This window comes from Myotis nattereri (genome assembly GCF_964212035.1).
Source record: "Myotis nattereri genome assembly, chromosome: 20".
Classification (NCBI taxonomy): domain Eukaryota; kingdom Metazoa; phylum Chordata; class Mammalia; order Chiroptera; family Vespertilionidae; genus Myotis; species Myotis nattereri.
The window spans coordinates 11176589-11194031 of NC_138096.1; the positions used below are offsets into that span (position 1 = coordinate 11176589).

General features: G+C 41.0%; 1 protein-coding gene across 1 annotated transcript; it reads left to right on the top strand.

Moving 5' to 3' along the window:
* The first annotated feature begins 502 nt into the window (after positions 1-502).
* On the top strand, positions 503-17172 carry RGS18 (regulator of G protein signaling 18). Its single transcript, XM_081114595.1, has 5 exons — positions 503-961; positions 1542-1643; positions 2603-2664; positions 12478-12644; positions 14290-17172. The coding sequence occupies exons 1-5, from the start codon at positions 843-845 to the stop codon at positions 14545-14547; spliced, it is 708 nt and encodes a 235-aa protein (XP_080970721.1). The 5' UTR covers positions 503-842; the 3' UTR covers positions 14548-17172.
* Positions 17173-17443: the final 271 nt, after the last annotated feature.

Sequence of the window (17443 nt, forward strand, 5' to 3'; positions counted from 1 at the left end):
GCCTAAGACCATCGGAAAACACATCTATAATTACATATTGTTTCTGTGATTAATCACTATGCTTTAATTATGTTCAATTTGTAACAATGAAATTGGGGGTCACCACAGCATGAGGAACGGTATTAAAGGGCCACGGCACTAGGAAGGTTGAGAACCACTGCATTAGAGCATTTGCCACTCGTGATCGAGGGCCCTGTTAATGTCATGCCTCGTCCCACCCCTGGGACTTTGTAAAAACACATCACATAGGACCTACCACCTCGGTTTCCTCTTCTATGACCTCTGAGTTATGGACTAGATCAGAATCTCTTAGCTGTCAATCTGGGTTTCACGGAAAAGTTACCCAGGTGAAGGCTGAGCCAATGGGGAGCTGCCATTTCTTTGTTCACAAGGACATGAGCGCACACACACTGTCATCATCTCTAGGCGTGACGTGGGGCTTGGCCGCAACACATCTGAACACGTCCTCCCCACGTTAGCCATCTCTCCCCGAGGTTCACGTGGCAGCGGCCTATTCAGGCATCTGGCTGCTTGCACAAGCCAGAAAGGGAAGTCGTGCGGTGGTGAAGCCAGCCTTTATCTCAGAGACCAAGAGCCACTTTGCAAATTTGTAGTATCATTTCCCTAAACAACCGGGGCCGAGCTGCACTTTGGTTCCTCAGTTCTGCATGTTCCTGCCCCTGCGGAGGCAGAAAGCGGCTCTTTGTCTCTCGCTTTCTTTTCGATTAGAAGAGCTGCCCGCAGAGTTGAGCTAACTCTCCCTTCCACCATGTCTGACTATGGGATCGCATTGGCAAGCGAAGGATGGGCTGGCTTAGCCCTCTCTTCCTTTTAGAGAGAAGATGGAAACATCGTTGCTTTTCTTTTCTCAACGGAATATGTGGGAACCAAAGGAAAAAACGTTTTTCAAGTTAATGCCTGGTTCAGCCAAAGAAGAAGCAAGCAAAGAAGCCAAAATCAGGTAAAATCCGAATTTCTAAAACCTGCCTTCTACTTGTAAAAACATGACCGAAGGATACTGGCTCGCCCTTGTTTTGAAAATATCCAATTGAAAATATATTGACTGTACTGCTCTAATCGAAAAAAAAAAAAAAAAAGGTTTTATTAGAAACAAACTGTTAAATCGTGTTTTCGTTTCTTAAAATTTTTAAAAAATCTTTATTGTTGAAAGTATTACGTATGTCCCCTTTTTTCTCCCATTAACCCCTCACGTGTTTTCATTTTTTAAGGAAAAAAAGGGCTAAGAATTTTTTTTAAGAAAAAAAATTTTTTTAAGAAAAAAATAATTTTAACCACACAGACTAGCAACAATCTTTATTGAAATAAAATCTTAAATACTTTGCAGTCACGGAGGGAAAAACCAGTATATTTCAGATATGCTACCCTAATTCCTCCCGGGAGTATTTAAGTGAAGTTAAGAAAACCACTGTGAGGGTGGGAGGTGGGTGAGAACGGGTGACCAGGTCATTCTAAACCTGAGGGTCACCAGGACAGTCTGTCACCCAAACTTTCCTGACACTAATTAATCCCTTTCATGGCAGAGCAAAGGAGAAACGGAACCGGCTGAGCCTCCTCCTGCAGAAATCCGAGTTTCATGAGGAGCCGCAGGCCAGGAGGTCTGCGCACTTGGCCGGAGTAACCAGGTGAGTAAGGTTTCGTTACCGGGGGGGTCAGAGGAATTTTGCTGGTTCTATCAGGAAAGGTCTAAGAAAGAGTTAGTTGGGAATTTCCATTTTATTTGAAAACTGCACAGGAATATGGGAAGGTTAGCGATCTCATTTCAGAAAAACAAGGAATATTCTATAAAATGTAACCACTTTGATAGCTTGAATTACATAGTCTAATAAAAATTCAAGGGCTCTCTTTTTTAATATGATAGAGCTGTCCATTTTAAATGATATATTTGACTCCTTGTAAACTAATACTCATTAAGAGTTCTCACAGTGTACAGTCATAGAGAAGAGCTAGCCACATCTTTCCTCAGTGGTTTGAAAAAAAATGTTCTAGATATGAAAGCAAGTAAATTACAAAAAAGGAATATTTTGTTATTTTTAGCCATTTCTTTAATTCAGACAGAAAATGGAACAGCCTTATGTACTTGTATAAATTCTTCCAAACGTGAAATATACTCAACTCCCTAAATTATCAGCATCGCTAAAATAAAATGTTTTCTATTTCTTATCCCTTTAAAAATTCATTAGTCAAACTTCCTGTATCTGTTAAAAAAAAAAAAAAAAAAAAAAGCTGCATATTGTGGTCAGAGTTTCAAGGAAATTGCAGTTTACAAAAAAAAAAATGAAAGATACTATCAACTTAGGTCCTTCTATTTGCTGAATTAAGAAAAATAATGGACCTGAATTTTCCCCCTTGGTTTTTAACCTAACACATGCTCAGTTTTTCCTTAGAAGATAATCAAAGACAAAAGTGAAAAGCAAGTTGAGCGGTGTTTTGAAGCTGCCAGTGTGAATGCAGATTTCGTTATGTAATAGGCCAACGAGAACCCGTGAAGGCTGGTGGGAAGAGCAGCCTCGTGGCGTCTGTAGCGCAGACTCCAGGCAGACTTGCCGCACGCTCCTTACAAAACATGTTGTGTCTTGAACAGAGTCTGCCCTGAAGAAGCAATACGATGGGGTGAATCATTCGATAAACTGCTTTCCCATAAAGGTTAGTGGTATTTTTCCCTCACGAAAAAATATCCTAAGTATGCTTGGAACTATATAGATAACAGAGGCCATCATAAAAATTGAGTCTGGTGGGTAATTTGTAGCAATCTGAGTTTCTGATTGACAGATCTCTCTCTATATAAAAGCCTAATATGCAAATTGCCCCCACGGGAGTTCAACTGGGAGACCGATCACTCACTATGACGTGTGCTGACCACCAGGAGGCAGCGCAGAACGAAGGAAGGTCTCGGCCGGCAGCCAGCCAGGAAGGGAGGCCCTGGCCTGCAGCTGGAGGGCCCTGATCACCGGCCAGGCCTAGAAACCCTACCCATGCACGAATTTCATGCACCAGGCCTCTAGTAACTAAATAATAGTCAACTAATATAAAACAACCTCATTTTATTAAGAATTACTTATTGTGGTTGGAATATCTCTTTGTGCTGTGGTTCATAGTTTCAAATCTATTCTCTTTTTAATTTTAAATGCAAGCCTTGGTTTTATTAAGTCCCTGGTTATCCGTGCTATTTTTATTGCTAAGTGAGCTAAAATTTAAAGTAATGCTTTTGATGGACATTCAGGAAACTCTCATGAAACTAGTTTCTTTTTACTTTTATACTTTACTCTCCCTATCAATCATGTGTTTTTATTTTATTTATTATTAACTTGATTGGGGTGACACTGATCAACATGAACATATAGGTTTCATGTGTGGGTTTCTAGGTTACAAGATCTGTATGTTGCACCGAGTCAAATCTTCTCCTGTACCTCATATTAGGACCCCCTTTCTCTTGCACCCCTTCCCTCTGGCAGCCACCATGCTGTTTGTGTTCCTAAGTCTCAGTTTAATTTCCCACATACGAGTGAAACCACATGGTTCTCAGCTTTTTCTGTCTGACTTATTTCACTTCGCATAATGTTCTCACGTAATCGTGTGTTTTTAACGCGGAACCGTCTAGAAGTGGTCTGTGCAGGTGGAGCTTTGCAGGTGCGAAGGGAGGTTAGGACTGACTTGGAGCCCCCTCTGTCCTACCCTATGAGAAAGCAGGGGTCAGAGGTCAGGCTTAGGGTCCATTTATAAAGGCAGCAGGTGAGGGAGCTTCTTTGGTCTTCATTCGGCCCAGGATGTATTTCAGGTGGCAAAGCTGACAGGCTGACGTGAGTGGCTCTGGGCGGGGCAACCACAGGCTCCTTGTTCACACTGAACCAGGCAGCTTCTGCTTTGTCTTTACCAAAGAACCACGTACTTCCTCAAGCCTGCAGCCCCCACCGGTATCTCAATGTTTTCCTGTTCCTTACCTCGTTCTTTGAAACCAAAATGCTACACAGCCACTTCCCAGGTGAGGCTAACCAGGCTGTTCACAACACTGCCAGTGGGGCTCACATTCCAGGGGGCCTCCTGGAAGAAGAGGTTCCTATAGCTGGGGCAGTGGTGGATGGGGGGAGGGGACAGGCAGTAATCCAGCCTGCATTCCTTTGGAGAAAACCCCGACTTCCGCTTGTTGGTTTTTATTTTCTGTGTGTTTTCTCCTCCTCAATTGCCTATCCTCCTATAAGGCTTTGGTGATCATTTCATGTTCCCCTGAATTTAGTGACCTAGGAATCCTATTTCTGCAGACTATTCCTGAAAATGTTCCCTCTTCCAGGGAAAACAGATTCTGTAATACTGACTCAAGAAATAAATTTTAAAAAAATAGGTACGAAATCAAGACTTAAATGTAGACAAGGATGTAATCAATGACGATGGAGGGCAGGAGTAAGAACAGACATTCATGCTAACAGGATATAACCTGTTACCCTTTCCCCCTCACTGCCCTGGTACTTCCTACTCTCAGCACCCCCTTTGGAGAAGAGTAAGGTAAACAGGTATCCTCAATGACCTGACTTCATTCCCTACATCCAATCATTTCTGAACTACAGTTAAAATTCTTGCCAAACAGATGTGGAACCCCACCCATCCTCTCTAATTCTGCTGCCACTAAATTGATCAGTTCTCAAGACGAATTATAACAACCTGTGTAAAATGTTCCCCCATAATATATACATGCCCCCCAAATCTGCTTTCAAAGAAATCCTATTATTTCCAATATTTTGGCACACCCAAGCCTTTCAGCTTCTTAGCCAGTCAGAGCAAGGGACAAGTGGAGGAGAGAGAATTCACTTGGTTTGCAACTTGACTGTTTTTTATAAGTAAAATGTCTTTTTAGCCAGCACATCACCTGGTCAATATTAAGTGCTCAACTAAACCAAATTTGAGCTTTGAGTTCGGGTTCTCTTCTGCAACATAAAGACTGTATCATCTTAGTTCAGCTTCCTAATTACTCTGACCTGCAGCTGCCTCCGAGGTCAAGGGAAATAACAATGTCTTTAGTTCCAGTGGAAACAGATTCCTGTCTGGATTAAAAGAGATGGCAATTACGATACCCAGGCCTGCTCGCTGCCACACAAATGTAAATGTTGTTGCTATTATAAAATAGCAACAATGGCTTTAATTACCTTTTCCTGGATTTTAGTTCACTCCTCACTGGACAAACATGGACAGGACTACATTTCCATTGGGGGTGGTGGGGGGGAATAAAGCATACACTGGATTTATTCCTTTAACTTAATAAATCGGTACCTAGTAATTCCATCATACTCTCGCAGCCCGTTCAGAGAAAAGAAAGGGTAGCTAGCGAGGGTAATCAGTCCTATAGCAAATGCTCACCAGGCAGCCTAATCACGCTGCTTTACAGTAGTCAGAGCCAAACGGAGAAAAACTCCATCTCTCCCGTTCACTGGTGAGAAGACTACAGAGCTGTGCAGCGGCAGCACGCGAGGCAAGAGGGGGTGACATTAATAACAAAAAATCCGCCGTGACCCACTTGGACGCTATTATGGGCGCTCACGATCAAAGTGCTAATTAAATTATACTGAATTCACCAAAAATTGTGCGACTGGTGTTCTTTTAATCAGCCCTCAAAAATCCAATTATTTTAATTGGAAAGCTTATTGTAATGTTAAATTATAAAGCTTAAAATAATCAGCTACCGAAGTCCGTTGGTGGCAATGGTTAAATTCAGCTCGTTTCTACTGACTTCACTCTAGCCATCCCCCACCCCACAAAAAAAAAAGGAAATATCTTAGCCCTAACTGGTTTGGCTCAGTGGATAGAGCGTCAGCCTGCGGACTCAAGGGTCCCAGGTTCGATTCCGGTCAAGGGCATGTACCTTGGTTGCAGGCACATCCCTAGTAGGGGGTGTGCAGGAGGCAGCTGATTGATGTTTCTCTCTCATCGATGTTTCTAACTCTCTATCCCTCTCCCTTCCTCTCTGTAAGAAATCAATATTTTTTTTTAAAAGGAAATATCTTATACTTAGGTGTGTACACACACACACACACACACACACACAAAAGACCTTGATCTTTCAAATTTTATAGACTTTCCCTTTGGTTAAATGTGTAAGCTTCTCAAATTTGGTATGTCACATGTATAAAGAGGAATAGGAAATTTTATTCAATTTAGTCAAATGGGACATGAAATGAACAAAACAGAATAGAAATCTGAGTACTCAGTTAGACAAAAAAAATGGCAGCTACTAAAACCACTAGAGACTGGTATTAGCATCTTCAGAAATGGGGCCACAGGAAAAGATGGTTCTTACTCTAGATTTTAGGGGATTCATCAATATTCACCATCTGGACAAGGAGGAAAAGAAAACATACAGGCAGAAAGCCAGCACCAGCCTGGGGAAGTGACCAACGCAATGAGTTTAGGGAACTAATAAGACGTAATTCCTTATTGAGAAACAGCATTTGAAAAAAGGTGGCTTCAGGTAACGGTTAATAGCCAGATGAGACTACATGAGAGAATGTTGTTGCTGTATTCCACAGAAAGCAAACAATCCAGGAGTTTTTTGGTATTTCCACTACCTTATTCAAATCCCATTCTTAAATTGTAGTTTAGTTCTTTTGACATTTAAGAAAACATCGTCAGTTAAAATCTAAGGAAATCTAAACCAAAGAACGGACTTTAAATAATAACATATCAGTATTTCATAATAGAAGGGAACTGAATGTGGGATATGTGGGAACTGTACTATCTTCATAACTCTTCTGTAAATCTAAACTTATTCTAAAATAATTTTTTAAAAAATAAGCTCAAACACATTTAGTAAATTACTGAAATCCCTCAATAATTTAACTGCCATTCTCCCATTTGTTCCTATACAGGTTATTAGAATACATTTTTTTCCACTCCTGTTTGTTGACAAATTTGTCTGAAATTGCAAATGAACCATAAAAATCTATAACGTAACTACTTATATAATAATTTCTAAATGTTGCTTAATAAAAACAAAAAGCATGAAAGACCAACATCAGACTATATCCATCATTCATAATTATCGATTTCAAATCTAGTCATCATTTCTTCTCACTGGCTGACTTTATGAAAGTAAATGCTATCAATATGAAGTTAAACAATCAATCTATTCTGATTACATTACTTATACATGTGTATTATAGGTTTGGTTTGTGCACATATATGTATATACTTCTGAGTAAGACATCTTTGAAAGGAAACACTACTTCTGCATATAAATAATTTTGAAAACAACTGGCTAAATACATTAAAAATGATTTAAAAAAATGTTGCAATGTATCATGAAGGCTTTAGGAAACCTTTAAAAGAGACTATGGATGTGTGCAAGACTTCAACCGGCAGAAGGAAAGGAAACTTTGAGCAGAGAAAAGGGCATGGAAAAGGGTTGGGAAATAAGAGTTTTGGTGCAGCCTGGAAAAGCAAGCAGTTCACTTCCTGGGGCAGAGAGTAGTGACACCCACACTGGGGAGTCGGGGGGGGGTGCAGACTTTGGAAGAATTTGTTAGCGACCTGATGGGTGGAGAGCTAGAATTCTATGCATGGCAGAGGGACTACATATGAGGCTGTTACTAATCAAAAGCTAACCTCAAGGTAAGGGCTGTCTTGGAAAGAAAATGGATGGACTCGGTGACTCACTGTATCTGTGCCTACGTCCTAAAGGGAGGTGATGAAGAAATAAGAGAGAGCCCGGCCCGCATGGCTCAGTGGTTGAGTGTCAACCTATGAACCAGGAGGTCACAGTTCGATTCCCAATCAGGGCACATGCCCGGGTTGCAGGCTCGATCTCCGATGTGGGGCGTGCAGGAGGCACCCAATCAATTATTCTCTCTCATCATTGATGTTTCTATCTCTCTCTCCCTCTCCCTTCCTCTCTGAAATCAATAAAATTTTTTAAAGATATTATTGATTTTTTTACAGAGAGGAAGGGAGAGGGATAGAGAGTTAGAAACATCGATGAGAGAGACACATCAATCAGTCGCCTCCTGCACACTCCCTACTGGGGATGTGCCCACAACCAAGGTACATGCCCTTGACCAGAATCGAACCTGGGACCCTTCAGTCCACAGGCTGACGCTCTATCCACTGAGCCAAACCGGCTAGGGCTAAACATATTTTTTTTAGATAAATATGAGATTAAAAAAAAACATTAAAAAGATCCCCACATTCTATTCCATATTAAGAGGAAGGTGGCCGTGCCTTTTATAGATGAGAAATGGAGATAGAACAGTATTTGTGAGACAATATCAGGTTAGAGTTCGAACTTAATTGCTGGAAACCTTCTCAGAAGTTTCGCAGGGTTTTGGAGGCCCACACGTAGAAGGTGTAAGACAGCCTGACCACACACAGAGATTCTCTAACACTCTCCCACAGCTGATAACTGAAGATGAGGAAGAGAAGGGTATTTCCTATGAGGGATCCCCATCAAGAGGAGCATCTTCCAACAACTACATAGCTGTTTATTCTCCTGTGCACCCTCTTTTCCTACTCCTGGCGAATAAGTCCAATACTTTTAACCTTTATACTTAATGACTATTTGCTTGGACTCTTTGCACCCTGAATTGTGGTCCTACTAAGCTTAATGCTGAGGATAATGAAGAAAGACAAGTAAAAGATGTATGTCATTGCACCCCCTTGATTTAAAAACATGAACTGATGAGACTGTGGAAAATACTTATTACTGAAGTTGAGAGGAAAGGCTACAAGGAAACGAGTACTTCTCTTTTGGGGAAGGAAAGGGCTACTTCTCCTTATGCTGTTCATCTAGTGGCTTTTAAAGTTGCTCTTCCCCATTTTTAGTTACCGATTTTCTGTGAGATAAGGGATTCTGTTGTTCTGCAAAATTAAAATTTCTGAATCAGGCTTACCCATAACAAACACCCAATTCCTTAATCATCTAAAGGATAAAAATAAGTAAAATCCACCTTAAACTATAAATGGACCGTGTAGGTAAATTACGATGGCGAAAGCAACTCCAGTGGGTGGGTCACGCCCGCTGGTCTACAGACTGTTGTTCTGGCTGTGGTTTTGCTTCAGAGACCTACAGGCCGACCACCTTTCAAATTCTACCCCAGCTTTGAATGAGGGGTTGAAAGGCTTGTTTTGCCTTCGTCTCTGGTTTCCTTCCAGAATCAATACAGAAAGAGGAGGAAGGGGGGAAAGACAGCAATAAAACCAGAAAGGATGCAACACAACCACCTTTCCTGTCTCAGAAATAGAAGGGGAAGAAGCGTTCAAGCTGTTACCAGCCAGTGGCCCCCAGATGCTCATGCCACCCATCCCTGAAGTCTCCGGCCCAAGGCTCCAGATCAGGAGAGGGTGCTGCCACCGTTCTCAGAATCGCTTTCCACCATTAAAGGAACCTCAGCTCAAATAACAACAGCGACGCTCAGCTTTTTTTCACAAGTTCGGGAGCTGAGATAAGAGGGTGAAAGGAGTTGTGGGGGAGGAAACCCAACAGAAACACCTTGAAAACCAACGATCCCGCGACGTTGCTGTGAGAATAAACCCTAGCAAAACCCACGCGTCTGACTCCTACACTGTTCATCTTGGCAGAGATTTCGGTTTAAAAAAATACTAAAAACAGAACTAGGTCATTAAGTTTATCCTGAGGCACATACAGTTCTAAGTATTTGGGGGGAAATCTTCTCTCTGTCAAAGTTTTCAAAGGATAATAGTGTGGTGTTGGCGGGCAGGGGAGGTGGTAGAAGGCATAGAGGGATAAATGGCGATGGGAAAAGTAAAAAATATATAAAAATAATAGTGGAGAAAAAAATTCTTCAAAGAATCATTTGTCCAATCCTGTTTCCTGCTACCTACTGAGAAAAAGCGCAAGACTTAGCTTAAGAAATTCATCTTGAAGATCAAGCTCTAAGCTGGAGAAACAGGAACAAGTGTGCTAATCACCACTCACGCTGACCACTCCGGCTGCTGCTCCAGGATCAGAAATTAGTCCATTCGCTCAGGAAGCGCGCAGCACTATGGCCTCCGTAAGACGGTCACGTCGGGCCAAGAACGACCACACTACAGGCATCTAATGACGGAGACAAGTCCTGAGTCGCGCCCCAGACGCACGATGTCTCCTCCAAGTCTTGTTGAGCCCGACGTTGCTTGTTTTCCTAGTTCCTTCACCAGCATTTAATCACCATCAGCTGGTGCCCTGGGCCAATTTACTGAGGAAAAGAAATGGCGGACTCTCTCCTCCTGCCAATGAAAACACCCAGGTGGCTCTCACTGAGGTGGGGGTTGGAGCCATATTGTATCTGAGACTTAGGTGATGCCTATAGGGCAGTAGCTCTCAACCTTGGCTGCACATTAGAATCATCTGGGAATCTTTTGAAAATCCTGATGTCTGGGCCTCGTCCTCCGGAAATTCTGTTTCTTTGTGACTAATGTTGTGGCCCCACCCCATAACAAAGAGACAGAATTTCCGGAGGATGAGGCCCAGACATCAGGATTTTCAAAAGATTCCCAGGTGATTCTAATGTGCAGCCCAGGTTGAGAACCACTGGTCTAGGACGTCAGTCACATCGCTTCTAACTACTGGTTTCTCAAACATGACGTTCCTGGATCCCTCATATATTCAAAAGATTGCTCACAACATTAAACAATAAAAAGGCTTCATAACAAAGAGGGAACGTTCTATAAGTAGGAGAAGGAAATGGAGATGCGTGAAGCACAGTTTGAGGACTGTATTCGTTTTCTGTGGCTGCTATTACAATTTATCACGACTTGAGTGACTTAAAACAGGGCACATTTATTATAGGACCATCCTGTAGGTCGGAGTGCACCATGGGACTCACTGAAAAGAAATCGGGGTGTCAACAGGCCGGTGCCCTTTCTGGAGGGTCTAGGGGTAATTTGGGTTGGGGCCAGAATTCCGTTTTTGACATTTTGGATGAAGCTCTCCATTCTCCTGCTGGCTCTAAACTGAGGGCCATTTCCACCTTCCAGAACCTACCGTATGCTTGGCTCATGACTGTCTTCTGCGTTCAAGGTCAGCAATGGCCCTTCCCACACTGCACCTCTCTGACCCACTCTTCTGACAACTTCTGCTTTTAGAGACGCCTGTGATCAGAGCGGGTCCACCTGGATCCCCCACGTGCTCTCCCTTCTCGAGCTCCCTCCCCGTGGTCCCATCAGCAAAGCCCGTGTCCCCTGTGAGGTCACAGTCACCGTTTTGGGGATCAGCCCTTGGAGGGCTGTCACTGTGCCTGCCACCGAAAGTGCTGCCTTCCAGAATGTTAGATCCATTTCTAACATTCTTTGTTTGTTGGACAAGTAAGATCTGGGGCAACTGGACATCTCTGAAACTCAGTTTCCTCGTCAATGACGATGAACATGGGGTATATTCCAGGCACCGTTGTAAAAATTAAATGCAGAAAGGAGTATAAACAGCCCTTAGCCCTCACAACCCCTCCACGTGTTATCAATGCAAAACCCTGAATTACTGCCACGATTCTACCAAAAGGGATTTATTCCTCTTGCTTCCTTCTGTATTGAACTGGTTCTGTTACAAATAATCACTGACCATGAGAAATAGTCCTAGGGCAGTGATGGCGAACTCAGTGTGTCAGCATTTTGAAAAACCCTAACGTAACTCTGGTGCCGTGTCACATATAGAAATTTTTTGATATTTGCAACCATAGTAAAACAAAGACTTATATTTTTGATATTTATTTTATATATTTAAATGCCATTTAACAAAGAAAAATCAACCAAAACAATGAGTTCGCATGTCACCTCTGACACGTGTGTCATAGGTTCGCCATCTCTGTCCTAGAGGGTAGTGAACATGAGAAATGAATATAGCCCTGGCTGGGTAGCTCAGTTGATTAGAGTATCATCCCGATAAGTGGATATGCCAAGACTGTGGGTTCAATCTCTGGTCAGGGCACATACAAGAATCAACCAAAGAGCGCGTAAGTAAGTGGAACAACAAATTGATGTCTCTCTCTCTCAAAAAAATCAATAATTAATCCAAAGAAGTGGATGTAAGTGAAAATGAGTTGAGCAGACAAACCCTGGAAAAAGAGTCTTAAACAGGGAGACCCAGAGTCCTGGGTACCAGAATATGGTCTAGAAGGGGAGAAGGGGTCCTGGTGGAATGGCTTCTATAGTATAGAGTAACACACACACACACATGCACACCCGGGAAGAGGCATGATTGAAACAGACCCTAAGCAAGTTCCAGAGTGGGGGTCACTCGTACTCAGGTCTAATTATGAGCCCAGCCTCATTTCAACAGGAATGATATCTCCTTTTCACAGCTGTGAAGATTATAGCTAATGTCTATAAGGTCCCTCATGGATACTGTTCAAGAAGCGGGTTGCTGTGCTGCCATGGAGAAGACCTAGCTGTTCTGTTCATATTTCTGGCTCTACTTTAATAGCAGATAGTGCCTTTTCTCCGCATTAATATTTTATAGTTAAAATATGTCACTTCCTTTCTTGGTAGATGGACTGGAGACTTTCACCCGATTTCTTAAAACCGAATTCAGCGAGGAAAACATTGAGTTCTGGATGGCCTGCGAAGACTTCAAGAAAAGCAAAGACCCTCAACAAATGATCCTTAAAGCAAAAGCAATATATGAGAAATTTATCCAGAATGATGCCCCACAGGAGGTAAAGACAGTTAGGAAAATGTACAACTGTTTGAAAATTTGGGGAGAGAATCTGCCTTCATCAAATTAGTACCTCGCCGCTACACTCCACCAGAAAGGCCAGGGTTTTGTGGAAGCAGAATGGGTCTTTTTAGATGTCTCCACTCAGACAGAATGCATTGTAAGACATTGTCACGGAAGAAAAGGTATAATTGAGGTTACCCCTCAGGGTTATTTTGATTCTAGACAAAGAGTGAACACAATTACTTGCAACATTGAGAGTCAGTCGCTTATTCATATTAATCATCTTTTTTATCATAATCTTTATTTTTTTAATATATTTTACTGATTTCTTACAGAGAGGAAGGCAGAGGGATAGAGAGTTAGAAACATCAATGAGAGAGAAACACTGATCAGCTGCCTCCTGCACACTCCCTACTGGGGATGTGCCCGCAACCAAGGTACATGCCCTTGACCGGAATCGAACCTGGGACCTTTCAGTCTGCAGGCCGACGCTCTATCCACTGAGCTAAACCGTTTAGGGCCATATTAATCATCTCATCGTAAGCAAACTCTCATAGAAACAAAAGATAAAGGCAAGAGAAATCAAGAGGTTGGTATCATGCACTACTTTAGCTCATCTACCTATACAAACTTTTATTTGCCTCAAAATGATTATTCCTCCTCCTTACAACAGACTAAAAAAAATTATAATAGATGAGAAAAACATAATTTGGCAATGGTCCAAGTGACAACACAATTGTGACTGTCTTTGACTGCAAGCTCAGTGTGAGATAACTGTGTGACACAACTGCTAAAAATGGCAATTACCTATCCTCAAATATGAACTCAGTAGTTTCTATATTTTTATTATTTGTTCAATAAATAGTGTTTCTTTGCTGAAGGGGTAGATCTAGCAGTCTACACTGCTAAGAATTCTACTTGACTACAAATTTGTATGGTCCGTGAGGTGGCCTTGTCTATGTGGATATTGGTGCACACTCAAAATAATGATTATTCTCCATGCTTCAGGATGTTTCATTCTGTTCTGTGATTCAATGTATGATTCTGATTTTCCCAGGGCCAACCTTATACACAGACCAAGAAAAAGCAGCTAGGTGTAAGGTGTTACCCAGGAGGGAAAAGGAAAGACACCCCTGGAAACTCACCCATCAGAACCTGATATGTCAGAGGCGCTCTGATAAAAAGCATTCAGTGATTTACATTTTTTAAACATATTCATTCTCAGCACACATGTGCTTGTAGGAAAGCATCATCATAGCATGAAAACAAGTGCTGGGATAAAACAAAAGGCCCACTTTGAAATCCCAAATAGGCTCTAAACTCCCTGCTGGCAGTCAATGAACATGATTTTACTAATGATTGAAAATGAGTGGGACCTAATGACCTCTATGGTACTTGCTATTACAACGTCCCATTATTCTAAATTAGAAGCGAGGGGCAAGGACCAGCAGCATCGGGGAGACAAGAGCCACATGGGATGCCACCCAAGAGTCAATCACCCAACCCCTCGACCCATGACAGGCTGAGCACCCCAGCACCCAAGCATATGCCCACTCCAACATTGAATAGTCTTGTGCTGTTTCTCAAAGGTGTTCACTTCCATCCACTGACCCTAACTACCCTTTTGTGAAATTACGATCCAGGTTAACCTTGACTTTCACACCAAAGAACTCATCGTGAAGAGCATCGCGAAGCCCACCCTGCACAGTTTTGACGCTGCGCAGAGCAGAGTGTATCAGCTGATGGAACAAGACAGTTACACGCGGTTTCTGAAATCTGACATCTATTCAGACTTGGTAGAAGGAAGACCTCAGAGACCCACCAATCTGAGAAGGCGGTCACGTTCCTTCACCTACAACGAATTCCAGGACGTGAAGTCGGATGTTGCCATTTGGTTTTAAAGAAAATTAATTTTGCTCATTTTGGGGGCGAGATTGTACATCTGCCTCTAAGACATAGCATATGTGAACAAAATAAAATATGTCATGTAAGAGGATTTTAAGAACGTAAATCAAAACTTTTATTCTAACAATACATACTGTGCCTGCCAGTATATTCAGTCACACCTTCCACTTGACTTCATTCCGTACATAATCAAGAAAAGTAGATGTGAACAGACACTGATAAATGAATATCAACCAAAAAATAATATATATGACACCTGAAACAATGAAGTAAATTCATTAAAAGCTCAAGATTCAACCTATAAAATTTTATTTATCTACTAGAGGCCCAGTGCACAGATTCGTGCACCGGTGGTGTCCCTCAGCCTGCCCTAGGGGATCGGGCTGAAACTGGCTCTCTGACATCCCCCAAGGGGTCCCAGATTGCGTGAGGGCAGTTCTCAGGTGACACACCCCAGAATCGGGCTCCAGATTTGAGAACCACAGCTGCCAAATCACAGCTCCTACGTTGAGCGCCTGCACCCTGGTGGTCAGTGCACATCATAGCTACCGGTCAGAGTGTCTGGCCCCTGGTGGTCATTGCGCATCATAGCTACCAGCCAGTTGGCTGGTCAGCCGGTCGGCTGGTCAGCCAGTCGCTTAGGCTTTTATATATTTAGATATAATTCCTAAGCCCATCTATTGTGAAATATAATAAATACATTCACTTTAAAAAATCACATGAAGGAAACAAGAACTTTATAATTGAGTCTGTTAATTTACTTTTTGTTAGCAAATTTAGGACACGTTTTCTTCTTTTCTATTTTTTTTGTTTTTCTTCTTCTCCAGCTGGCTATTTTGCCAAGAATTTTAGGTAAAAGAAGTTTTCAGGTTGTTGCACCTACACATAAATAGATCTAGATCAGCAGCTTGATTTTTAAGAGACAAATAAAAATTATAATTATTCTTCAGTCTACTAAGTATAATTGCCCTGCCACAGCACACTATTTCTCCCTCATAAAGGGAAATCCTTAGGCAGATGTTGCAGGTAATATAAACAGACAATATTTATACTTTGCAGAGAATTTTGATTTAAAAATTAGGATTACAAATAACAGATAAAAAGTAACTGGAGAGAAATAAAATCAATAAAACAACTAAATACTGTGTTCTAAAAAATCATGTGAAAAGAAGTATGTTTTTAATCCCTGAATACTGAAAATATTATTGCATATGTTCCAACAACATCAGAGTCTGTCTTAAAAAAGGAAAAGGTATCTTCATTTTCAATTTTTCACACAGAACCTCGGAAGTAGACAGGGGCCTCCAGTGAATGCCTGAGTCAGAAAACGCATCTCTAAAGGTGGCGGTACACAGTTATCACGGCAAAGTAATTGACCAGTGCCCACTAAGTATCAGGATTCTCTTATAAAATACAGTATCAGGTGAGTATATCAAATACACCAACCTGTCAAAAAAGTCATCTTGCTTGTTGTACTGGAAATTAAACCTTAGGTCAGAACTCATCCTGAAACGAGGTTCTGTCTTTCAAGGGTAATTTTGCTGATGTTATAAATATGGGTAGTGAATATACACACATGCGTATCCATCATTATTGAAAGAAATACAAGCTATATTTTAGAATCAATTGTTTTTAATTTTATTTTACCTATAAAATGCTAAAGATACTACAATTTAATTGAATGTAATATTTGGAGCAATGAAAGTTCGGGTCATTTTATTTTGTGGGGGAAAATGAACTATTCTTGCTGGCACAGTATCTAAACATGTTAGCCATAATTCCTAAGTGAGTTTAAATTTTAGTCATATACGTACACAGTTCCAGGCTTCCAGATTTTTTTAAGGACTGAGATACTCAATTAGTTTTATATTAAAACTGCATATTTGATAAATACTCAATATTAAAATACTAAGCATAGATAGTTCTATCTGGCTTTTATATTGAAGATATGCATTACATATTAAATGAGTTGATCTCTTAAAATTCATTTTGAAATAGAAGCTACTTTAATTTTTCAGATATTGGATAATTTTTAAAAGACTTAATTGGAGCTGTAGATTTATTCTTTTGTTTTATAAAAACCCCTACTGATTCATTTTAATACTTTCTAATTGCTTCCAAGAGTCTAATATATCTACAAAAATAAATGCAGGGATGCCTAACACTGGTTAAAATTAGTATTATAAAAAGTGAAAACTGAAAATGATTATAAAGGTTAATTTTTGTCTCCTACTTTTCAAGGCTAAGTCTTTGGCCAAGATATAAACTGTTTGGTTTGCTCAGGTCTCTTCCAAGTGTAAGTGATGATTCAGACCAGACTTGACTTCAGTGAGAAGGGGAAAAAAGGGATTCAGATATCAAATGTAACACCACAATGATAAATTTGCAAGTTTTTTTTAATGAATATACCCTTTTAAAATTTCTAATTATGCTACACAACATAGCATTAAAAATCATACCAAAACGATGCATCACATAGAAAGAAAGGTATAGCTTTGACAGAAATAGGGATTGGGGGTATGGTGGTGTGTAGGGCAGGGGGAGAACCAGAGAATAAAGAAAGAATTGTGTATGTACATTAATATTTTGTGTGTAACTGAGTTATAGACTTCATTAAACCATTATGGAATCTGTTTGTTTTTATTTTACAAGCCCCGAAGTCAACAAGCTTGACAATTCTTCTACTTCGTATGCTATTCTTTCTTCTACGTCTTTTAAAATTAAAATATCAATCGAGTCTCGAGTTATTCTACAGATGGGGTTGTTTTCTCTCTCAGACTCCAGGCTTCCTAATCTAAGTAGTAGTTTATGGAGATTATTCTAGAAACTCTCTCCTTGTAGGTGCGTTCCCTTTAAACCTGGCTTACGTACAACACAGTTTTGGGTGCAAAA

What these genes read in the sequence shown, in the direction of transcription:
- RGS18 (XM_081114595.1), top strand. Translation starts at nt 843, where the DNA reads ATGGAAACATCGTTGCTTTTCTTTTCTCAACGGAATATGTGGGAACCA. An exon ending in CACTTGGCCGGAGTAACCAG is followed by an intron (nt 1,644 to 2,602) that starts GTGAGTAAGGTT and finishes TGTCTTGAACAG; the next exon opens with AGTCTGCCCTGAAGAAGCAA. An exon ending in TAAACTGCTTTCCCATAAAG is followed by an intron (nt 2,665 to 12,477) that starts GTTAGTGGTATT and finishes CTTTCTTGGTAG; the next exon opens with ATGGACTGGAGACTTTCACC.